Source organism: Heterocephalus glaber, unplaced genomic scaffold, assembly GCF_053883595.1.
Source record: "Heterocephalus glaber isolate CG9 unplaced genomic scaffold, H.glaber_assembly_v1.0 deba00001688, whole genome shotgun sequence".
In the NCBI taxonomy this organism is placed as follows: Eukaryota; Metazoa; Chordata; class Mammalia; order Rodentia; family Bathyergidae; genus Heterocephalus; species Heterocephalus glaber.
In genome coordinates, this window is record NW_028258413.1 from 5,754,690 (window position 1) to 5,780,862 (window position 26,173).

At 41.1% G+C, this 26,173-nt stretch overlaps 1 protein-coding gene across 4 annotated transcripts in view; it reads right to left on the minus strand.

Moving 5' to 3' along the window:
- Nucleotides 1–26,173, minus strand: part of Arhgef38 (Rho guanine nucleotide exchange factor 38) — a 126,861-nt gene that overhangs the window by 46,313 nt on the left and 54,375 nt on the right. For all 4 annotated transcript variants that reach the window (XM_087198777.1, XM_087198778.1, XM_087198776.1 and 1 more), the window contains exon 3: nucleotides 15,248–15,371. In XM_087198777.1, coding sequence (XP_087054903.1) covers nucleotides 15,248–15,371 — 124 coding nt within the window. The remainder of the gene's footprint in view (nucleotides 1–15,247; nucleotides 15,372–26,173) is intronic.

Here is a 26,173-nt window from a genome sequence, read left to right on the forward strand (position 1 = left end):
TATAAAATGAGAGGTAGTGTATCTAAGGCCAGTGCACAGTACAAATATACTAAGGTACTACAATGGGACTGTTTCTGTTAATTTACTAGAAGTAAAAGAGGAGAAATTTTAGGTACTAGGTAAGTGACTTTTCAGTATTTATTTCACTAACATTTCCTGAGTTCTCTGAAAGGCAAGTGGTAGAATTTAGAGCAATAGAATACTTCCTTATATGTGACAATAAAAAGAAACCACAATTTAATTCCTTATAGAAATTAAGTGGGTAATACTGTGAACCAAGATTGTGAATGTATTTTATCGAAGCAACTTGAGCTAATTGTACCCAGGCATTTAGTGAATGCTCTGATATTATGATAAATCAGGAGTATACATGGTGGATGAGGCAGGTATTGGAGGACAGCTTGATTCAGTCACCATTGCATCACTTAAAACTAATTGGTCAGTGTCTACTACCGCCTAGCATGTGCTAGATGACTTGGGGTATGTGGCAGAACCCACCCTCAGAAACACTGCAGACTCGAGATCCATGGTGATCCGGAGGCTGAAGGGATTGACAGTGATGTGGACCTGGTTGTCCGGACCTGTTACAGTGACGGGGGAGTCTGTCTCCCCACAGAAACACAATGTCCTTGTCTGTAGGGTTGTCTGCACGTGTTTTATGCACATTAACTGCCTCATCCCCTATGCACATGAAGAAACAAGAGGCTGTTCATCCATATTGAACAAGGATGAACAAGTCTGAGTCTAACAAATCATTTCTCCGAAGTCCTGCCAGGGGACACAGTCAGGGCTATTGTCCAGCTGTCCTTGAGTATCAGCCCCTCACACTCAGCCCAGCCAGATACTCCAGGGGATGCAGCTGAAATGGGCACTGAACTTGAGGCACAAATCAGGGTTTGTGTGGTGGCTTTGGGAATGACGGTTTAAAAAAAATGTGAGCCACTTTCCCTGTATTATTCAGAAAGTGGAAATAACACTAGCTACAGTACTACTGAGATTAATTTAGGAACTAAGCAGGGCGAGGGATGCAAACTATATCTGCCCCTGACTAGTTGTCACTTGTCTCTTAAAGCTGCTTCACTGTCTGTAGAATTAAAACACCAGTCTCATAGTGAAAGTGTCATAGTCTTTTCTTATTGGTAGCTAGTCAATAAAAGACTTCTTTCCTTTTCATTATATGTGCTTTTCTCTGTGATTAGAGATTCTGAGGTGACGGAGAGGTGTGTGCATGTGTTTTCTCTTGTGGCTGTTTGCTTTAATAGTCTGTAAGGAGACCCAGGGACTGTGGGCATCTTTGAAGCTGAGTGGATGCGGAATTCTTGATTTCTTTCAGGAGCAGATCCTCCTGGCACTATAGATCTTGTAGATCTGCTCTATAAGACAGCTGCACAAACAATAAGAAATAGTTGACACAGAGAGAAAATAAAAGAGGACAGCAACTTCATGTAGGGGCAGGCATAGGTGGAGAGAAACCCCTAGCAGAACTAGGCAGCAGAAGGAGCCGGGGTGTTGGATGGGGGAGAGGGAAGGCCCAGAAATAGGAGAGAGAGACAGGTTAAGCTGCAGCTCCCTGCAAGCTGAGAACTGAGGGTCTGAGTCCACACAGCCCACACAGGTGACATGTAAATGTACATGTTCACTGCTAAGAAAGTAGGGCTAGAGACTGAAAAAGAGAGAGGCAAAGATAGCCTCACGAATCCACAATGGGATCCAACCAGGAAGCCAAAGAAACAAAGACAAAGGCTCTTATTTTATGAACAATTATATCATTAATTGCAAATGCCCCCACATGTTCTTTAATAGAAATGCTCTGGTCTGAAAGAATTTAGAGCTCTCCCCTTAATGGTAAATGGATTTTTTTTTACTCTATTCCAAGTAAAATTCTGTTGGGGCTCTAATAATAATTATTAAAGTTAAAAGATACTTAAATACTCCAATTAAAAGTCATTTATTCACCCAAAGGCGAAGTGTAACACTGGTGGGCAGAATATTTGATTCCCCTCCCAGCCCTCCCAATGTATTCTGCTTCCTAATGGTGCCTGTGAAGGGAAAGTGATTGTGTTTCCATGGTAACGCAATCCTCCGGGTTGGGATTCTCCAGTGGTGAAGGACATCTCTCTGTCTGATGTACGGGGCTGAAGGGCTGATTAGTAGGGAGAGTGGACTGAGCCAAGGCCAGCGAAGGTAATTTCTCTGGGAAGCCTGGCCCGGAGGCACAAGAACCCTATAAGATAATAAAACTACTGTGTTCTTTGTAAAAATCCTATAGCCCATGAATGTGTGCATTGACTTTCCCCAAAAGCAATTGTCATGTGATTTCTTCTTTTAAATTTCCTTGGTTATTATTTTTGAAAACAACTCCCACAGATACTGCACACATTCTGTGTGCCGGGGTGATTATTCTTGCGCTGCAGATCTTTTCCTTCACTGATACAGTCACGTGCTCCTCTTGGACCCAGGTCTTTGCTTCCAGACCCTCGTGTCTCTCTCCACAATGTGCCTGCTCTGAGATGAATTTCCTCTAGGGGTGAAGAAACCAGGGGAAAGCCAGCAATATTCAGGGGATCTTCTTGTCTAGGCTTTGCTTAGGAAATGAAGTAGGTTTGTATTTGCCAAATTACTGAATGACTGGTTTGCACTAAGCTGTAGGAGCTATTTGCATCACAACCTGGACTTGTACTAGGAACCCTGAGTGAGCGCCGAAGCCAGGAGCTGTTGGAGGGGTAGGGGCATCCGAAACTCAGAGCGGTGCAGCTGAATGGCTCAGGCCTGCAAGGACCCTCAGGAGGAGGCTGCCAAGCCAGTGATCCTGGAGCAACCTGTGCACTGCTAAGGAGCTGGAGCCTGCACCTGGGGGTGATGCCCAGGCTCCATGGGTTTAGGCAGCAAAGCAACCTGAGCGGTGTTTTAGAAAGACGACCATAGGGACAAGTCACCCGAGAGATGGCATTGCCAGGAGGCAGTGAGGCTGGAGAAGAGCAGCCAGTGAAACGAGGATCTTCTGTAATAATGAAAGAAACTTCACGAGCTCCAACAGTCACTGCAGTCAGGCATGCTCTCTGGGCGGGGTGGGGGGGTGGGGGGGTGGCTTCCTGGTAAGGCGTGTGCTTAGCATGTGCAAGGCCCCAAGCTTCATCCCCAGCACTGTGTGCTCAGTGTGTGCAGGGTCCCAGGCTTCATCCCCAGCACTGTAAAAAGAATGCTTCAGAGTCAGCTCCTGGGTTCAGTTCAAATCCTGGTCTTACTATTCAACATGTGCCATTTGGGAAAGTTACTTGGATTTCTGTTCCTTAATTTCCTCCTCTCCAGGATGATGATGATGATGATGATGATGTTCTTTGAGTTGAAAGGAGTTAAGCTATGTAATGTGTTTATGTCGGTAGGTGGCACTTGCTCCACAGAAGTTAGCAACTAAGGCAGAGTCATTGAGGATAGGAGGAAAGGGACAGTGGACCGTGAGAGGTGGGAGGGAGACTCCAGGGACGGCGCAGTGGCTGGTTTCAAGGACTGCACAGCTGGACAGAGATGATGTGATAAGGAGACGGTTCAGGTGGAAAAAGCATAACTTCAACTCCAGGTGTAGAGTTTGAGCTGCTTACTAATGCAGGTGGGAAAATTCTGTGTGGACTGGGTACATGAATCTAGGATTCAGATTTTTACCCAATAGACAAGCAAATGTCTCGTTACGCTGGTAATGCTTTGGTTTTATTTTCTGTCTATCCCAGCTGAACATAATTCGAATCAACACATTGATTCTTTTTCTCCTTCAGTAGGAAAACATTTTGGGAGAAACCCTGACTAGTTGAAGGCTTCCTCTTTACTACTCCAGAATTCTGTACAAATATGACATGAACTTTATATAGGAAGGGCCTAAAGGAGATGTTACTTGGATTAACAACGCCAAAATAAATTCAACTCTCAAAGCCAACTAAGATGATGTTAAAAAAAGAATTTTTGTTAAAATTATAGGTCTAAGGTCTATCCCCAAAGAAAGCTTTCTGTGGTTCTAAGTGAAACTTGTTTGTCACCTCAGAGTATTTGGAATTCAAGGAAGGAGTGGTTGGCTCTGAGAACAGAAGTTAGTGTGGCCCACTCTCAAAAAAGGAGATTGGAGCCCTGGGTGCAGTGACACAGGCCTCTGGCTGCTGTTCCCCCGAGTGACACACTCCTGAGTGAAAGGTGCAGGACTTCTGAGGAGCTCTCCCTTGGCTCTCCTTGGGCCCAGCAGCTGGGGCAAAACAAGCATTCACTTGGCCAGCCAAATGCCAGATCATTTCTGTCTCTCCTCCTTTCTTTCCTGACCTTGTTCTGTTCTCCAGGAGAGGGTAAAGTCACAGAGGAAAAGAGTAGAAGTTGGAAGTTGGCTGCCCAATGAAGCCACAGGCCTTTGCCTTTAGTCTCGTTTAGTTCCTGCGTAGCCCGAGGATAAAAATGACTGCTGAGGATACTCATGGGACCCCGGCAAAGGTTATAAAAGCCAATCAAACACAGGTGGCAGATGGGACAGCAGCACAGGATTAAAACAAGTATATCCCTTGAGTATCAATTTGATTAAGAGATTTGAAGGGGAGAAACCATTGTTTTCACTTCAGGGGAGGCTGGAAATCGTGCATGAATTCTTGCAATGAAACAAGTCTTCAAAGTTACTTCATGCCTGTGGCTATGGCCTCTGGTCATAACTCTACATTTCCCTAGGCTCATGATATTTCTTTTCTGATATGAAAAATATTTCCATAAAAGTTTTGCAGAAGCACCAGAATGAGAGATGTTCGGAAAGATGTGTTCTTTGGATTTGACAATTCTGAGGTCCCTGGTGTATTTGGAGGTAACCATTTTTTCAGAGGAGTGCTTTTACTTATTTTTTAATGCATGAGTGAATCTTTTCATTAATATGTTTGCAATATGTAACAATTATATTCACCTGGAGGAATCAGTACATATATGTATCGCATCTTGATAGTTTTACTTCTGCCCTCCACTAGCCCCTCTCCCTCCTTCCCCAGAACCCCTGCCCATCTCCACAGTGCCCTACCTCCTAGTTTCCTACCACCTCTCTTTTATTTTGCCCTTTAAATTATTTATGTTTTAGGTTTCTCAAATGAGAGAAACCATGAGATATTTAACCATTTGTGTCTGATACATTTCCCTTAGCATCATGGTCTCAAGATCCATCCATTTTTCCTACAAATGCCTCAAATTTATCCTTTGTGGTTGAGACTATGAAAGGTGAGCAATAGGGACCAAGCAGAGGAGCCAGGCCACACAGACAGGGGTGGAAGGCGGGAACAGATTTGTGGTGGGGTCTGGTGCTTGACCCTAGATGTGTCGTGTACTGTGGAAGATCACGGGCCTCTCAAGAAGCGTTGTGTGCAGCTGAGGAGGCATCTCCCAGGGGGACAAACTGGAGAGCACTTGTGGGCAGTGGAGATGGACAGTTAATGGGGTGAAAAGAGCTCTGGAAATACTCTGGCTGGCATTTGGGAGACAGTGTCCACAGTTGGTGATATCCCAGGGGTGAAGCAAGCTCCCCCGACTGTCTCAGCAATGGAGTACAGGACCTTCAAGTCTGAGTCCAAGGCCAGCATTCAGGAATACTCTTTGTTTGATGACTCAGGATCTGTTCTTGCACCTTGTTGACTTCCTGGCTAGTTTAATTCCTGCTGGGGAATTTCATACTTGACATATCCAGACAACACTGGCTGTCTGAGTTCAGATTGCTGCTCGCTGGCTTAGGAAAAGGTGGGATAACTTATCCCTACTCATGGTTGCCGCTGACACTGAGGAAGGCCCAGGTCTTACATCAACCCTCGGTTCTCCATTGGTCTCAGCCTGGTAACGACCTCTCTTGGGACAAAGTGCTTGTGCTGCAGCTGGTGCTCTATGGTGCCCAGCAGTCTCTGAAGTGACGCTGGCACAGACCATGGGCAGACAGTCCAATGATGGCAGCAACATCCACTCCTCGTTCCCTCTGTGCCCTGCCAGTGCACTGCACGTCAGCTCTTATCTCTGTATTTCATACACTCAGTCAGCACTGATGGAGGATGACATTCTGGGTGCCAGTGCCATGACAACCACACAACAAACAAGAATTCCTTGCATTTTAATGGGGTGTGCCTCAAGTCACGCGTCCTCTGCTATGGACATCTTGTTGTCTCTCCTTAAAATGGGAACAAGTAAATGAATGCAGCATCCATTGCTAGCTGCTTCTCCACTCTTCTGAAGTCTATCAAATCGACAGAATCTGGACCTGCGATGCACCCAGTTTAAAGTTCTGACCTGATACTTCTCATGTCTCTTGTAGCGAAGGCGTGCCCAGGATGTGTGCAAAGATGTGTTTGTATGTGTGTGTGTTCATGTGTGGAATGAACTGAAACACAAGTATAGCATCACCAAGAAAGGTCATATTCCCCCAAAATGAAAGACGCGTCACAAGGAGGTGGCTTTTCTCTTATTGCCTGAAGAAAGTGGTGGCTAGAGTTGAAATAGTTGTTTTGGGCCCACGTTTTTTTGGGGGGGGGCGGGTACTGGAGATCGAACTTGGGTCCTTGTGCTTGCACAGCAGGTGGCAAAAACACTGAGCTAAATCCCCAGCCCTAGCCCACGGTTTTAAGGCCACATGCTAAGGGGTTTGAAGGAAAAAAAGCTGTAAGTAGCCAGTAGTAGAGACACCAGTCTGAGACAGGTGCATCATGGAATTCTCATTATGTTAGAAAAAGAAGTCCTTTCTTGGTTAACACTTTGGGTCAGTTTTCTATTTGTGGGCACATGGAATCCTCAGTGTTCCAAGTGACATGTCCATAGCCATGGAACTAGTGGCAACACAGCCAACATTAGAGCATAAACACTCCAAAAGCCAGGCTCTTTCCAGACCATTGTAAACCTTCAGTGTCATCCCCTACCCATACCCATCTCCTCTTGGCTCTCTGAGAGCTAGAGAAGTGTTCAAGGCTTCACAGGACGCTGAGGATTGCAGACTATTTCTCTGTGTATTTTGTGCAATATCTAACCTCTTACAGGTCCATTCACATCTGCCTTCAACTCTCTAGCACTCCTCCCTACCAGCTAACCCACTGCCCTCCACTAGCTGGCTACATCAACACAATAGCCTGGCACCTGATGTTCTTCTCAGAGAAAAAAATGTTGGGCTTTTACTAACAATCTTCATTTTTATTGCAAAAAACAAAAGTCCTAGCAGCCTCAAGTCCCATCTTGCCCTCACTTGGGAGACTGGAGGCCCAATTCACTTTGTAGCCTGGCAGTTGCTTCCTGCTGAGTTTTCCTCTTCTCTGGGGTTAGTGTGTGCTTGAAATGCCCATTTCCCCCCATCATATTCTCTGAGGCTGACAGCTGTCTTGTTACTGTTAATATTTGGGGGTAAATGGCTTGATCTTTCAGCTCTGCATCTGGGCCTTACCCTACATTGGCCTCACATCTCACATATCCCATTATGAAGACCTGGGATATTCAAACTTGTCCCTGGTGTTCTGGGCCAAACCTGTGTGTACCCTGAGTCACACACACACACACACACACACACACACACACACTAATACAAGTACTAATACCAATACTGGAAAGTCATTCCAGTAAGCTATGTTGTGGCATCTCCTGCATAGCATTATGACATGATTTTCAGTGGCTAAGACTCTTCTCACAAAGTCTCCACTGAAGACTCAGATTCCCATCTTTTACAAGAGACATAGCTTCAGGAGAACAAAGTTTTGCCATAGAACAGTGCCTCACCTGATCATCTTTCTCTCCAAGGATGAGATCACCCTCAGGAAAAAAGCACATGAGGAGTTACCATGCCCTCATCATGGACTTCTTTCAGTCTGGTTCTCAGCACAGTGTACATGCAGTAGAGTATGTTCAGATCTTCAAAACCTGGAAACATTACCATGTGCAAATACATCTAAGGGAGCACAGTTGCTGCTTTGGCTTTTTACTGCTGTGTAACCAATCGCTCCAAAGCAGAGTGGCTGAACACAACCATTCTGTTTTTCTTTCACAATTTTGTGGGCTGACTGGGCTCAGCTGTGTGGTTCTTCTGCTCCACTTGACATACCCATGTGCGGCCATTCAAGGGCTCAATGGAACTGTGCTGTCCAATATGGCTCAGTCACAAGTCTGGTCCCTTTGCAAGGACAACTGGAAGTTTGGCCTTAGGTGGGATTCTGGGATGCTGCAACTGGTGAGCCACTTTCTCCCTCTCCCTAGTCTCATTCTTCTTTCTCCCATATGTTCTCTCCACATTGTATTTCCAGCAGGGAAGCTGGACTTTTTAAATGGCAGGCTCCCAAAATCACAGAGGCAGAACTTGTTATGCTTTCTTAAGGCTTAGGCCCAGTGGCTGACAATGTCATTGCCATTGCATTATTCTGGTTAGTCACAGTCAGTGTGGGACTAGACTACCTACACTGTGAATCAGAGACATGGTTCCTGGAAGGCTATATTTGGAGACGGGCTACTTCCATCACCATCACTCTGCCAAATGTGGAAATGGTACTTGATAAATTAACTATCTCTTCCTAAAGAAAATGTGTCTCCCTGTTAAAAACGCAAATTATAAAGAGCCATAGATACTGGGAGAATCTAGAAAACATACACAGCCAGCACATTTGATTTGTTTGAAAAACATGATTAGAACTTCTGAAAAAAATTTACATTTTACTGAATTATTATATAAACAAGAAATCAAACTTTGTGAATAAATGGGTAAATCTAGTATTCTCAGGATAATAACAATTTCATAGCATCCTGTATTAGATATTTATTAAGAATAGGCACTGGACTATCATTCTTTTATGCACTGATTTAATTTTCATTAAAAACATACTATTATCTTCACTTTCCAGATGAGAAACTGAAGTTCAATAAGGTTTTGTAACTTAACTAAGATCACACGTTTGGCCATAAGATGAGCCAGGCCCCAATTCAACCTGATATTAAAATCTATTTGTTCTATAAATCCTATGCTGTCATTTTACTTATTTTGTCCTTTCTCATTATTTTCATAAATTACTACAGAGAATGATGCTCAGTTTGAGGGGAAAAAAGACCTACACCTCACACTCATCTATAAAGATTTCCTATCTAGACGCTTTGCTGAAGTCAAGATTTTAAAATCCACCTCTGATTTTGGCACGATAGGCCAGAGAATTCCCTCAGGGCTCTCAGACCTGCAAGCATATATGTCTGTGTTTAAACTTGAAACATTCAAGGTCAGTGTTGAATAAAATTCTCCTCCTGGTTTCTCTAGGTATAAAGAAAATTTCTCCTTTGGCCCAGGAGCTGTGAATCACAAATCCCTTGTTTGTGCTAAGGATAGAGAAATGGAACACACACATCTGTGCTTTGCATTTTGCAGTAATTGGATTTTGGAAACATCTCACCAAATATCAGTTTATCTTATGAGATATGAGAGCTTTGATGAGAGATTTAGGGATGTAAACTGCCGGGGACTCTTTTCTATCTATCCTGTGTAGTTTATAGGGCCTCCCGGAACTATGTTAACAGTACGCCGGGCTGCTGCTGACCTTTCCATGGATTCCCCATGCCTCCTGCCTTGAGGGCTTTGCCCCATTTCTCACTTAAAAGCCTTTTGCATGCAATCCTCACCTTTCTAAGCCCATCGAGTCCAAACTCAAAGGCTACATTCCACTCAAGTTTTTCCTCATTACCTGAGTTGAAATAAATTAATTTTCCTCTTTGGATCTGTATTTGGTAATTATGACTGCAGAAAAAGCATCTCAGAACTTAAAGGCTAAAAGCAACTGTTTGCCCTAATTCTGCGAGTTGGCACCGCTCAGCTGGATGGCCGGTGTGCACACACTACTCTTAGGTTTGGAGGCTCTCACTGGCTTAGCTGGGGGCTGGCCAACTGGCCAAGGGGACTGAGCCACGTACCTAAGGCCTCAGCAGTGTGGCTTGGGGCTTTTTCTTCGTGAACAGAGAGTAGAAGTCACCACACAGCTATAGAACATCATTTTGCCACATTTTTATTAGTCCAAGCACATACCAAGGTCAGCCAGCAACCAAGGATGAGGGTATTAAATCACACTCCAGTGGATGCCCTTTAAAATGTGGCATTGGTCTGGGGATTTTGCTCAGTGGTGCCTCCACCTGCCTCACAAGCTCAAGGTCCCAAGTTTGATCCCTGGTACCAAAAAAAAATGAAATGAAATAAAAAATATAATGTGGCCTTCCTATTTTAATTTTTTCATAAATGTTACTTAAGGTTATCATTTATGATTAATAAATTTTAAATTATGAGCATCTTAAGTTGAGTTTCCTCTGAAAAAGCATATATATCTATTTTTTGTTACTGGAGATTGAATCCAGGGCACTGAGCTACATCTCCAGCTGTTTTAATTTTGTATTTTGTGACACAGTCTTGCTATGTCACTAAGTTGTCCAGGCTGGGCTCAAAGTTGCAATCTTCCTTCCTCAGCCTCTCAGCATAAATTTTTAATTTAGAACTAATTTTAGACTTTAGAAAAGTTGCAAAAGTAGTACAGTTTTCAAACCCCCCTCACCAGCTTCCTCTATGTATGTATCATTCTGACGTCTCATATGACCACGGTACAATCGTCTTAAAAAGGAAGTTAACCGTTACCTAAACTAAACACCTTATTTGAATTTCAACATGAATATTCTTCCACTGCTCTGGTTCTTCCACCAAATCTCCCACTTGTTTTTGTTTATTATTTTTGCTTAGTCACCTGCAGTCTGTAACAATTAATCTTGCTTTCTGTTTTATGAGGCTGATACTTTAGAAGAGTATTGATCAGTTTCTTTTTTCGAGGGTCCCTCACTTGCATTTGTCTGATGATGTCTGATATTTTCTCATGAATGAATGTGATTATATACTTTTTGGGCAAAATACCAGAGACTTGATGTCGTGTCTCTCTGAGCACCCCAGTTCCTGTGTTATTTCCTGGTGCTATTGGGTATTTGGTTAGTATGGTCTCTGCTGGGTTTGCCACTGTGAAGTCACCCTCTTTCCCTTTGGGATTAATAATTGAATGAAAAGTAACTTTGAGACTTTGAAAAATGTCTCTCTCTTTCAAAAGCTTCTACGTATAGTATGCTTACTAGATCTTTCTTTCTTTCTTTCTTTTTTTCTTTTTTGAGACAGCATTTTGCTATGTAGTTCAGGCTCACCTTGAACTCACTATGTAGCCCAGGCTGGCCTTGAACTCAGGGTGATCCTCCTGCCTCAGCCTCCTGAGTGCTGGAAGTACAGGTGTGAGCCACCACACCCGGCTGGAATTAGTAGATTTTGACTGCAATAGTTATGATTGTTGGGCTTGAATAATGGTGATTTTCCATTTTCCTCTTTCTCTCTTTATGTATTAATTAAAAACTAGTGTAAAGAAGAGCTGTACTTTCTCTTCATTTATATCAGTGTGCTTGTTGACTTTTTATTCTGTGGGTTACAATCTAAAACTAGCATTATTTTACTTCTCAAATTTAAACTGAGAAAAGATAAGCACAGAGGCATCTATTAAGAGCAAAGAAAATTCTGATAAATAAGATATTCAAATTCAGATTATATGTACCTATATTAATATAAGATATATCTAAATATTTGAGTTTAAAAATTTTAAAAGTAGTGTCTTTTTACCTTTTACAAGTTCTTCCTCTTTTTGGATTCTTTCATTTTATTTTTGCAAAATAAATCCATCAAATATACTTCTATTTATAATTTTTAATAGATAATACAAAAGTAATTTAGAATATAACTGTATCCTATTATAGCTTCGGGAAAACCTTCTTTCCATAGTCCAATTTTCTATTATACAATTATAAAATTTCAAAATTAAATCTTTTATATAATGCGAGCTCTTGTCTGAATTTTTTTAGCTCATTCTTTTTTTTGTGAGGATAAATTCCAATGTCTTCTTGTTTATAACTTTGTTTTCAATAACTGCAACTTGTCTAGATGAAAAATCAGATATTCTCTGTTTGTTAAATACTTTAACTAAAGGTTTCCAACCAATTCTGAACAAAATATAATAAATACTGGAGGCCTTGTTTACAAAAATAGCCTCGTGCCAAAGAACATTTGTTGATTTATGAAGTAGTGCTTCAAAGAATCAAACACTTCTAAAAACTGATTAATGCCCAGCAACAAAGAAACTGTGTATTGTCACAGCTATACAGTCATTTTAAAATTCAGTATCAACTTTATCCTCTAAATATTGTGGTTTACTCTAATTATGTGTATATAAAAATATGTGTAAGTTATGACTACAGTTTTCATGTTGATTAATAAAATATCACACCCTCCTTATCTATGCACTACAATTTTCCAGTACACTTCTGTTCCACAGGTTTATTTCAGCAAAACAATTGTTTTACTGTGATGATATGCTCCTCCAATATTTGTATTATTATTATCATTTGCATTGTAAATAGTCAATTTTTAAGTTAATTTTTAGGAGTATTTGCAATAAGGTCAGATCAAACAATTCACCTTTGACATAGAAACTTAAAAGCTCTTCTGAGGTTCTGTAATTTGGATTAAATGATTTGAAACTTTATTAGAATTAACTGATTTTCTATTTGAGTTAGCTGCTCACACTGATATCAACTGTCATCCTTTAACTGTTGGCAAAACTCTCATGCTAATGGTATCAAGTCTTTGGTGGTGTTGCTTTCAATTTCTTGTAGGTTGGCAAAAATCTCAGAAATAAATTTGAGTGATGTTGGGACGACTGTCATTTGACCTAATCAAAAAGTCATGGTGCACGGAATGATACACAAACACATTTTAAGCAGCTATGTGTGTCAGATGGCTTGCATTCAGCACGTCAGCACAGTCTTTTTAAAATAAGGATGCATTTTTGACATGGATATGGCTGTTCCTTCAGATTTCTGTCTTCTGGTTGTCTTACAATGAGAGTTAGCACTAAGGGCCCTATGGTAGACATGTACTTTGTGTGTTATATGTTCACCAACTTTCTTAAGAAACATAACATCAATGTTTAATTTATATTAAACATAAATGTATTAAGCCCTTGCTTCTGAAGTGGTTTATTGCAAAATAAAAGAACCATAACCAAGTAATAAAAGGAGTTGTAGATATACATCAAACAGTAAACAACCCAACTAGTGCAGCAAGAGCATTCAGCTGCTCCACAGCAGGGCGGCTCAGCCTCTGCTCCCCACACATTTATTTCATTCACACCTAATCTCCATTGACCCCCTTGACTGGGATCCTGATGACCTCCAGCTTCTCACAGTCATGGCACGGGCCGCCACACACCCAGGTGCCATACCCAATGGATGGCAGGGTCTCTAGCATCATCTCTACCTCCCACCACCATGGAACAGAGAAGAGCTCACTGTTTCTACCTTGTGTCCAAGTGTCACCATTTGACTGGCCAGTGCCCTGCCCATGGCATTTCAGAGGGAGATGGAGAAGTGGGGCATGTTCCCATCGCTGCCTTGTGTCACAGAGAGAACTGCACTTGCCTCTGACACCTCAGTACAAAAGACACCACGTCGGCAGGTGACGGACAATGGAGGGGCCTTAGAAAACCTCTTATGACACAGCTATTGCTAATGAATGATACTTCTTTATGTGTGTGATTCTGGGGATCTAATCCAGGGCCTGTGATGCTGGGCAAGCACTCTACCCCTGCACTACATCCCTGGTGCTACTTCTTTGAAAAGGAAAAGTCCAGAACAAATACTAACATGGACTGAATGCTGAAACAACAGGCCAAAACCAGTACTTGTGGTCACCCCAAACCTAGAATTGTCTCTGATTCCAGCATGTGAACTAACCCTCAACACATGTTTTCAATTCAAGGAGCCATCTACTGTGCGCTTTGCAGGACAGAGATGAGCTCTTTCATCTTTCGATATCCAACAAAGCCATACAGTGCCCTGCCTTTTGAAGATGTTAATGCTTCATAGCTATTCATTGGTGAAGTAACAACAAGTGGCCAATGAGTCCACACTAAAGTGACTATGTGTAGAGCCTTTCTTTTAGAAAATACTTTTACAGTTCCTGAGGATGTTTAGCCACAAGCAATGACTGAATTTAAACCTCTTTTTAAATAGGCTAGACTTTTACTCTGTAAAAACCCTACAAATAGCCAAGTCATTTCCTTTACCTTCCCATAGGATCAGCTTTGCTTATTAAACTGTGGCCCTCCATGAATACTAAACAAGACCAATTTCATGCCATTTGTATAACTCTTATTTCCATCAAGAAAAAAGGACACATGCTATAAAAATACAAGGTTTGTGTTTGTATCTATGTGTGTGTGTATCTCAAACTATAGATTCACATCTAACATAACAATGGTTCCCTTTAATAGGGAAGGCAGTGGGTATGGAGATGTGTATGAAAGGATTTTACCTTTACTCTATTCACTTCTCCATTGTTTTAATATTTTTGTGGTAAGCATCTGTTGTATGTGAAATAGAAAAAATGATAACTTTATAAGAATTCTTATCCTGCATTGCTTTATGTGAATTTCTTAGATATGCAAACCACTTCCAAGGAGTTCTTTGGAACTCCTAAGAAATGGAGAGAATAAAAATTTGTCTCAACATTTTTCATATTTCCATAATTATTTTTAATTATCATACCACAGTAAGAAAAAAATATATTTGTGACTATTTGAGAGTAAAAACATCTGAAAAACAAAATAATATAGAAAAGAAAGGAAAAATAGAAAAAAGTAGAACTCCTCTTAAGATTTTTATAAGTCATATAAATTCCACATGTAAAAAATTTTCAATTGTTAAATCCACTCATAAGCATGAGCTAAAAAGCATTAGGGCTAAAATCAGTAAAGATGTGAAACTATTTAAATAATTATTTCCTTACGAGTCAACCAAGTGTTAACCATAAAACAAAATGAAAGAACATTTGGAAAGCAGAGGTTGAAAGATTGGAAATTAAAAAGCAAATGAGGGGCCAGGGATTTAGCTCAGTGGTTCTGCCGCCTGCCTCATAAGCGCAAGGACCCAAGTTTGATCCCCGGCACCAAAAAAAAAAAAGCAAATGGCATGGTTAGTGCTACTGCGGGACCTCAGCAAAGGGTTGAAGCCCATTTGAAAATAAATGTGGAGCTTGTGTGATTACAATGAACCTGAAGATGGATTTATAGTATTTATATTTCCCCTCGGACACTTTGTGAGTCAGATAGGTAAAACCAAGCACTGGGAGGTTATTAAAATATCATTTCCTGTTGCATCTCAGAACTTGAGAAGAGAATAAACATACCTATGACTTGCATGTCCGGTTCCACATTGGTAGTGGCCTCTTCCAACAAGGATAGCAGCTTGGCTGATACCTGATGCACGGATTCCATGTTGCTAAACAAACAGTCCACATCCAGCCTTTCAATCTGCAGAAACACAAATATACGGCACAGTTGATGGGCAGAGAAGCACTGCATTGAGGGCAACTTCCCTACCAAACAGTAGGCACTTTACTAACCAGCCCGGTGCCTGCCTCAGTTGTTTCTGTAAACACTCTTTTTTTTTTTGGTACCGGGGATCGAACTCAGGTCCTTGTGTTTGTGAGGTAGGTGGTGGAACCACTGAGTTAAATCCCCGACCCCAAAAATTCATGACCACCAAAACCAGCACTCCAAAGTGCTGGTACCAGGGATCGAACTCAGGATCTGTAAACACTCTTATTTAGGCTTTCTAGAGCTTTCGAGAGCAGCTAGGTAGCTTGTCGTTTGGGAAACTGGGGTCATGAATGTTACCTCTACCTTTTTCTTTATTTTGGATATGTTCTGAGTTAAGTGTACAGCTCCATATTTGGACGAAAACCAGAATGGGAAGAAGGTTTAGGCATGCGGGTATTTCTATTAACCGTCCTCTGTCAGGGTATATACTAGTGTGCCTGGGTTTAGAATAGTTTGCAACTTTCATAGCAGAAGTCAGCTTTCTCCTTGTCAAGTAACTATGTTCAAAGCTATGGTTTTTAAACCATAGGTGTTCTAAAAGTGAAGGCTGATAGGTATGCTGGGTTACTTCTTCATCTTTTCCTTGGAAGGAAATATGAATGGGAATATTCATCAAATGTAGACTAATTAGTGTAATTTCATGCACACCCTCACCATCATTCTTTAGATCAGTGTAGCCAGTCTTAGATGTTACAGATGGTGCATATAGATGGTATTTATTCAGCCATCCATCCTTGCATCAGACATTTCCTGAGCACCTTCTATGTACCTAGACTTGTCACCAAGGCAGACCCTGTCATAGGTAGTGAACGATTAGTAGAGGAATGGCCAATCGTCCTCAGTGATCTGAGATACGTGCTCTGATTTTGCTGGATCTTATTCAAAGCTTGTTCCTGAAGTTTTGAGTCAGTTCCCCTTCCACAGCCCAACAGTGTTTATTCAGAGCACAACCACATTAGTGTGGCCCCCACCAAGCTACAGTAGGGGACGCAAGTAGGTGACGTTACCCAGGACATACTGTGCGTGAGCTCATGGGTGAATGATCAAGTCATCGATAACCATGTCATGGAAGAGCTCAAAGGCAAGGTGATAAGCAGAGTTGCTGCACAAAACCAGGTCAGCAAAAGTAGGGGCAGGAGAGACACAGAGTCAAACTAAGGAAAAGGGGCCAAGAAATGAAGAGATTAGGAACAAGGAATAGAAGGTAAGAAGTAGGCCTGGAGGAATTCCAGAGACGAAGGGCAACTGCTGCAGCTTCTTCCCCTGCCTGCAGCACCACTTTCTTAGATGTGCAAAGTATGTATTCAGTGGGAGAAGGTAGCAGCCTGCTCATCTTTTTATCTATCTCTTTTAATGTTGGCTCATCTGTGGTCCTCCATACTGGACACATACTGTATTATTTTGCTAAGCATATTTTGGCACTAAACTGGGAAGCATGGCTTCACTTTGCACCTTTTTAGAATGTGGTGATGTGTCAGTTGTGCCTCATGCAACATGGTCATTTCCTTCAACTGTCCTGGGAAATTCCTCCCTCTCCTGTCAGCAGCCCTGACTTCGAGATAACTCTCAGCCCCATTATGAATCCAATTCCTGTATTACATGCAGTGATTTGTTTCAATATAGGTTAGGTACTTTTACTAATTGTATGTATTCTGAAATTGTCTGCACCTCCATACTAATTATTACATTGAAATCACTATTTGCTCTTGGGATGTTTGAACCAGGGTCTCCCAAACATCCTTTCATTCAGCATTCATTTAATAGGAGAGAACACAGGTGGATCTTTTGCCTGAACCTGGGGACATGAAAGTCTTCCCATTTCTATATCAGAAAGTATACTTAATACTGTACAAAGTATCTAAAAGGCATACAACAGCTCTATGACTTTTTGTTAATTACCACTTACATAATTTTCATTTAATAACAATTTATTATTGTCAATTCTTCAAAAGCCACATATCTCTGCATACCACTGATTTGATGCCTTACTTACTCTAAACAATTGCCTTTTGTGTTGAGTATTAAATCCAACTGCCTGGGGAAAGATATATTTTCCAAAACTTGTATACAAATCAAGTTTTTATAGATTGATTTATTTTAAATGTACCGTTATTTATTTCTTGAAATCATTTTGAAAGGAGTACTTCTGAATGGTGAGATTTTATTCCCTACCTTATTTGCTTTATAACATAAATGATTAGATAAAATTCATACAGTGTATCCCTATTATTATTTCATTTTGTTGCAGAAACCATTCTGTGAACTTGGAATGCTTTATATTTGTTATTTCATGTATTTGCTCTGACTTCTCTGCAAGGAATAAACTAATTGGAAGAAAAGAAAACTAATCCAGAGTGAAGAGAGGGGCCATGCTCGAAATTATGCAGGTTCAAGACAGAGCTAGAAAAGAAGACTTCTATGCCTTCCTGTGCCTTGGTCCGTTACCAGCAAAAGTGAACAACAGAGCACTGTGCAGCACCTCTGCTGAGGCTCCTAGTGAGCTCCTCACCAGGTTGTCACTGCCACGGTTCATTTCCCAAGGTCACTGTCCTGCATATCTAATTTAGATGATAAATCCATTTAGCAAGAATCTAATTCTACCTTCTATCTATAATCTTAGCTCAGCGTAACAAATGCTAAAGAGCAAAAAGTTAGATTTTGATTCCATTTCCTCCTGAAGGACAGAAAGGATTAAAACATCAGTTGGCCTGGTTTCAATCGTATCACCACGGGCCCATGGGGATTCGGTGAATCATGAAATGAATTCACATTCAGTCACTTCGGTGCCAAGGAACACATGAGCACATGGCCCCAACAGGCTTTTAAACCTGAGAGATGATTTTATGATTGCGGATGTAAATTCAAGGAAACATGCATGTATGCATTTATTAATCATTTACTAGACACAGGCAGTGCTCTAAGAGCTGAAAGTTGAATTGTATTTTAAAGAAATTAAAATTTAGTTTTTGTAAAAGACAGTTTAAGTATGTACTATTCTAAACTAAGCCAATATATAATAATTCAAACTTATAAAACATAAAAATTAAAGGCCAAAGTTTACATATACTTTAATTTGTTGCTTTGTAAAAGCATTCATCACCAGATATACTTCAAATAGCAAGTTCTTATTATTATTTCTTAATAATTATTATTATTATTATTAACTGGGTTTAATATCAGGTTGTAGGATGTCTCCAGCTTTATTTGCCTTGCCTGAGATTGCCTTGGCCATTGAGAGTCTTCTGTGGTTCCCCACAAATTTTAGGTTTCTTCTTTCTATTTCTATGATGAAAAAGATGCATGAAATTCTGATAGAAATCACACTGATTTTACAGGGTGTTTGGGGTAAGGAGTTATTAACAAAACTGTTTTTCCAGACATTGAACACTCAGTATCTTTTGATTTCTTTGTGTCTTTTTCAAATTCTTGCACCAATGATTTAGAGTTTCCAGGGCTTTCAAAACCCACTGTAGGGCTGGGGATTTAGCTCAGTGGTTTCACCGCCTGAGTTCAAAAGGACCCGAGTTTGATCCCCACTACCCAAAACAAAAAACCCACTGTAAACCTATAGAAATCAAACCAACATGGTTCCGGCACAAAGCTTGGCATCTGGACCAGTGGAACAGAATAGACAGCCCAGGAAGACACTCCCACATTTACAGCCAATTAATTTTCAACATAGGCGCCAAGAACATGGGCTGGGGTCAGGGGGAAAATCTCTTCAATCTCTTCGACCCTGGGAAAACTGGCCATCCACATGTAGAAGAGAGACGTTGGCCACTCTCCTCACATTGTGTGCAAAAATCACCTCAAATGGATTAAAGGATTATGGATTAGGACTGAAACTGGAAAATTATTGGAAAAAGAAAGAGGAAAAACTCCATGATGTTGGTCTGATCAATCATTTTTTGGATATGGCCCCAAAAGCATAGGCAACAAAAATGAAAATAGATGAAATTACATCAAGCAAAAAAGCTGCCCAGCAATGGAAGCTGTCATCAGAGTGAAGCAATAAGCTGCAGAGCAGGACAATGTATTTATGAGCCATGTATCCAGTAAGGGGTTAATATCCAACTACAAGGGGAACTAAAAAAAAACACCCAGTTTAAAAATGGGCAAAGGACCTGAGCAGACATTTCTCAAAAGACAACATACAAATGGCCAGCAAGCATATGAAAAAAAATGCTCACCATAACAAATCATCAGGGAAATGCAAATTAAAGTCACGTGAGACACCGCTTCACACCTACAAGAACAGTTTTATGAAAAGGATGAAAGGTAACAAGTGTGGACAAGGAAGTGAGAAACGGAAACCCTACTACACTGTTGGTGGACATGCAAATTACTACAGCCATTAGGGAGAATAGTATGGGGGGATGGTGAAAAACCAAAATTAAAACTGCCATACGATCCAGCAGTCCCTCTTACGGATATTTATCCAAAGGAACTGACATCAGAATGTTGAAGAAATATCTGCACCATCATGTCCATTGCAGTATTTTTCACAATAGCCAAGATATGCAAGCATCCTAAGTATCTGTCCAAAGGGTGAATGGATTTTATAACTGTAGTATAGCTACCCAGTGGAATCCTATGCAGCCCTCAAAAAAGAGAGAGAGAGATCCTATTATTTTTGATGATATGGATAAATCTAGAGGACATTCTATTAAATGAAATTAGCCAAGCAGAAAAAGAAAATACTGCATGATCTCCTTTATTTGTGGATTCTAGAGAAGCTGAACTTAATAGAAACAAAGAGTCAGTGGTACTGACCAGAGGCTGGAAGTGGAAGGCACTGGGGAAATGTTTGTCAAAGTACACGCAACTTCAGCTCAACAACCAGACAAGTTCAAGACATTTACCATACATCATACTGTCCACAGTTAATTTACAAGACTTTTATTTATCCATTCATCTGTTGATGGATGTCCACCATAGGTTTATTCCACAACTTGGCTATTGTGAAAAGTGCAGCAATCCAAATAAGCATGCAGGTGTTTCTCTGATATGGTGATATCATTTTGTTTGTAGATATTCTCAGAATTGGCAGCTGGAGCATATGGTAGATCTAATCTTAGCTTCCTGAAGAACATTCTCACTGTTTTCCATGATGGCTGTACCATTTTACATTCCCACCAACGATATATGAGCATTCCCTTTTTTCTACACCCTTACCTGCACTGGTATGTTTGCCTGAATTTTAATAATAGCCATTCTAATTGGGATGAGATGATGTCCAATTGTGACTTTTGACTTGTGTTTCTCTGATGGCTGATGAATTTGAGCAATTTTCTCATAGACTTATTGGCCATTGGGATTCCTTCTTTTGAGAAATGACTTTATATCCCTAGCCCATTTTCAATTAAATCACTGGTTCTTTGTTATGGAGCTTTTTATGTTCCAGATATTAATACCTTGTTAGATGAGTAATTTGCAAAAATTTTTTCTCATTCTGTAAGTTAACTGGGTTGTTTCCTTTGCTCTTCTATGAGTCTTATTTTGTATTACTTATTGTTTATACTGAAGCCAGTTACATACTTATATCAGGGATATTTATTAATTTATCTGTCTGTCAAAACTGTGAGTTTGTGAGTTATTTAAACATCCTACTATGTCTAAATAGTGCTGGGCATATAGGTAAGTACTAAAATTTGGCAATTTGAAAGAGTTGAATTTATATAATTCAAATGATCTTTTTTTTTTTGGTACCGAGGATCGAACTTAGGACCTTGCCAGGCAGGTGTGGTGCCACTGAGCTACATCCCCGGCTCTTTTCTTTTTCTCTTATGGAAGCCATACATGCTCTTTCTTTGTAATCACTTCACCAGTCTCTGAACAAGAGCTAGGCAAAGGCCAAAAGTAGCTTAAATTAAAAAATCAAAATTGCCTGGTTTTTTGTTCACAATATCATATTAAGTGGAGATTTTATGATTTCAGAATTAATTCTATCAAGAAGTCAAACTGCAGTGTTTAGTTTGGCCATTAGTAAACTCAGTAAACTTGCCAGCAGAGCCAGACTCCCTCCTTAGCTTACACTTGGCAAAGGCTGACTGCTTATTTCTGTTTAACAATTTCTGTTGTGCTAGGTGACTCAGTCAACCAGGTCACGGGGAGGAGCAACCCAGCCTTCTCAGGTGTCATGCAGACTCCAACCATGAACACCTTTAAAAGTGAACAAGAGAAGAAATCTCGGGACAAACTGTTTTAAAAATATAAATTAAATGACTTTCATAATAGCAGTTCATGTTCATAGTAAAAACTGAGAGTGTGTAGATTAAAAAAAAAATGATGATGATGTTTTCAGGTGGGTTCTTCCAGACTGATTTCTGGTGAATGTGTTGTGCGTGTGCTGTGTACATCTATACAAAAGAATTATATCCCTCAAATAGAGTTAAGAAGTTTTAAAAACTGAACATGAGCATCTTTTCATGGCATCAGTTTTCCTGCTGTGACCATTGTGCGAAATACTGCAACCTTCTTAACCAGTCACCATTTCAGCAAAATCCGGATAGACTGTCATTTGTATTATTATCAATAACTCTCCTGGGTAAAGCTTTGTTCATTTCCATGATATTTCTTTATGACAAATTTTGTTAAGCATGATTACTAAATTAAGGTTATTACTATTTTTCAAGGATTTTAACAAGTTTGGCAAATTACATACATTGTTCTTGTTCTAACGACCAATAGGTTAAAATCCCTTAGGTATTAGTACCCTGACATAAATTTGGAAATGTATTTTAGGCTCCTAATTTGGCAGTCAAAATCACACCACTTAAAAGTTCTAGATAGATTACGTGACCTGTATACAATTGTAGAGCACAGAAGAGAATAAACAGCATAGCTTTTGCTGAGTACCACCAACAATGCTCCTCTGGAAATTATTTCCAGAAGAGAAAGGTTCCTATTTAAGGTGGTTTGGCAATAAATCCAGGTTCTGATTTGAGCCAGTTTAGACTCTCCGCGATTACTGTAATGATTAGCATTATAATTCAAGTAGGGCAACTCCACAGTGGATGGCTCTACCGGAACCTTGGCCCAGTCTACTCTTCTATGATGCAGTTCCATGCGCATTATGGCGAGACCCGGCTGTTTCCCCAAATTAGATCACCCCGTTATTACACTGGAGCAGTCAAAGCCCAGGAACACTGAGACTGTAACAAGTGGAAGAAGGCTGGATGTATAAACTGTAGACTTAAGAAATGGAGAACCAAGGGGGGCTTTCCAAGAGGAAGGAATAAGGTCTTGTTCTATTTTTTAGTGAGGAAACTGATAAGCATTGTGCTTTTGAGACAGACACTGGGGCAAGTGGAGGAAAAGCATGTTGGAGGAAAGCCCTGGCAAGCACCAGGCTCAGATAATTATCTAATTACTATGGCATTTACCCAGACAGTTGGCTTCCAAATTACAAAGCTTTTCAGGGTAAACGAGCCATTATTTCATCAGGTGTCTCAAAACTGCTGATTTGTGTGTGTGAGATTTCCTGCTGTGAAACTAGATTTGAAACTGGCTAATTGAGTCAGACCACAAGTTGAATCCGTATCGGGGCTAGGCAGCTGGCTTGTAACTAAGCTTGCAGCTACCGGCCCAGGTTACTTGATAACTACCCAGAAATGCTGCAGCCCAGAAGAGTGATTGACAGAGCTCAGCCTAGCAGCCAGGCCAGCTTCTGGGCAGGAGGAACAGGTGGGGCCCTGGGAGGAATCTCAGCAGGTAAGGGAGGAGGGGTGGATACAACAGGGGGCAAGAGGGACCGGAACAGAGACTGTGATGCAACATGAGGAATCCCTGGGTTAAAACATCCACCCCAGATCACTTGGACTAACAGAGAAGGTTAAAATGATGCATCTCCTGTCTCCCTGGAGGTTGAGGCACCAATTCCACAGCCATCAAAACCCAAAAGAGTGTGAGGTGGTTTGCCAAATGGGAAACTCACAAAGGCAATTTCAGGGGACTATTTGCAAGTCACCTGTGTTGACCAAGTCCCCAACAAGTCCAAAGGAGTCATGGCAGCAGAAAAGGGGCTGCCCAGTTAAACACAATACAGTGAAATTAGTCACCCACAAGTCTGGCTGTCTCACGCGACTGTAAATTCTGGAGGCTAACGATTATGCCGTGTTTGCCTCTTTAGCATTCAGCACCTATGTGATACAGACACAGCAAGAGGGCCAAGGGCAGAGCTTGATGGTAGAACACTTGCTTAGTATGCTGGAGGTCTTAGGTGCAATTCCCAGTACTGCAAAACACATATATGTATATTAAATGAATAAAGCCATGGCAAGAAAGATTACCAAAGGCAGAGGCAAGCAAATGTTTCTCAAGTGAAGTACTCAATGTGGGTTCATCTCCCTGAAAAGCACGGAGACTAAGCCTCAGGGTTAGAGTCTAGCGACTTGTTTTCAGTCCTATTCTGCCACATTCCACTTAGTCCCTCAGTGCCATGATTTCCTCATTAGGAAAGTAGGGGCTTTGCTTCTGCGTTGAGGTGAGGATTATGTGGACTAATATAAGTAAGATGTAGAATAATGCCAGACATAAGAACACAATGCATTTTCTCTCTTATTCTTATTAGGAGCTAGGGAATGGATGTTGGCCAAACTGCTCATAGAAACAGTTCCCAGACTGGACAAGTGCGGTGCAAATGTGCATCGACCTAGTAAGTGGCAGGGCAGAGCGGCCAGAGGCAGCCAGGGCTTTGCACCCCTAACGTACCTATGCGTTTCTTAGGGTTAGACTGTACTCCCAGTCCTCAGAAGCACACAGGAAGAAGCAGGGATGAGCATTGCTTTGAGGAGCAGAGCCCGTTCCTGAAACACTTTAGTAGTTTCTCATTTCCCTCTCTTTTGAGCAACTGTTACTGAACCCTTGCCAAGCTCTTATCGACCCATTCAATGAATTGGTCAGAGCAATTGGAGAATATAAAAGGCTAACATTTAGGGGGGATAAAAGGAAGGTAGAAGAAGGAGAAGAAAGAGAAGTGTAAAAGAAGGGCTGAAGGTGGGCCAGGGATGTAGCTCAGTGGTGCCATTGCCTGCTTCGAAAGCGCAAGGTCCTCAGTTTGATTCCTTGGTACCAAAACCAAAAGTGCTTCAGGAGCAAAGGGTGCTTTGAAGGAAAAAGAGAAGATCCATCCTGCATGTGGGAGGAGCCGCTCGTGAACAAGAGGGCAGTGGCAGCGAAGTCACCAGCTGCCATATTTTATATCTTTTTGATGTTAGATCCAGGCCGTTCTCCTTGCTCTTGTGTTACAAGCTTGGTACTGGGTCCAGGGTTTGGCTTGATTGCCATCAGGTGCCAGGGTCATCTTGCTTTCGTCAGAAGATTGGTGTCAGGTGCTCTGTGCTCGTGGCTGAGGCGTCTCTGCAGTTGGCAGCCCACACCCTGGCTGCTGCCTCACAACCACCTGTTTCCTAAGAACTCAGGGTTGCCAGTCGAGGTCCTTTATTTGTCTGAGTTCTAGGAGAGGTGCAGACCTTAGCGGAGCCCAGACCTTGCTGAGTATGCTCAGAATGATGGACACAAATCCGCCCCCAAGTGAGGCGGACCTTTGCACACCCTGTGGATTGACTGTACCCTTAAATTCCAGACTCCAAGCCTCAGCGTCAGCGTGCCTCTCCTTGCCATCCCCAACTGACACTGGTACAAAATCCAGGTAGGGGTTTGGTTTTATTTGGTTTTTGTTTCCTCTATAATACTTTATGAGGCCCTATACTTACCTCTTTCCCTAGTCCACAAATCCACTACTTAATAATTTCAAATTAGTCTTCCTAAAGCCTAAGTTTAATTGGTTTTGTGCACAATTCCAGGTTCCTCTGGTTAAAGCCATCTCCTCCAGCCTCAGATTCCTCGTGTGCAGGTCTGTGTTTGAGAGCTGCCATTCCCTGCTCTAGTTATTTTTGGTTTTTCAAGTTTTGTTTTTATATGAACAGAAGTAGACCATCTAGAAATATTTCAGTTTATTTAAATTGTTAAGTGGGATATGAAACCGAATTTGTAGCCACTGCCAGAGAGTGGACTCAACTGTTCAGTGTCTAATGAGAAGAGCTTCTACATAGGGTCTCAAGAAACTTACAAAAATGGGGCAAAGCCCTAATATTAAGCAAATAAAGTTCATGTTTTAAACAGATTATACAAAAATTGATTTATACTCCATTTCCCTTTTTTTTTGGTTTTTTTTTCTTTAGTACCGGGGATGGAACTTGGGACCTTGAGCTTGCAAGGCAGGCAGGCAGCAGAACCATTGAGCTAAATCTCTGGCCCTCCATTTCCCTTTTTTTGATATTTAGAAAGTGCAGATTTAACAAAAGGTAGCCATATCCTTTCCATGTACCATGCCGATTATAATTATGCAAACGAAAAAACTGTCAGTCTGTTACCCGAAAATCCCAGTGTTTAGCTCTCAAACTTTAAGTCACTGAATTGAATAAGGATCTGAAGGGGGTTAAAAGTAAAAACAGCAAAACAAAAGCTACTGCCACATTCCAGATAAAGGGAAGGAACAAATACATTAATCTAACTGCAGAAGGTTTAACCTAAAACTTATCAAAAAGCTTTCATTTCATTTTTTAGTGGAAAATTAGCAATTATTTGACAATCTGCTTTTTGCTAGTAAACAATGATAAAGTCAAGGGAGGGAAAATCTAACAACAACAACTACCAGTGAAGCACATATAACATTTTTAGGGCACTATCTGAAAAATTCATGGCTTTTCAAAACAGATGTGTCCCTGTGT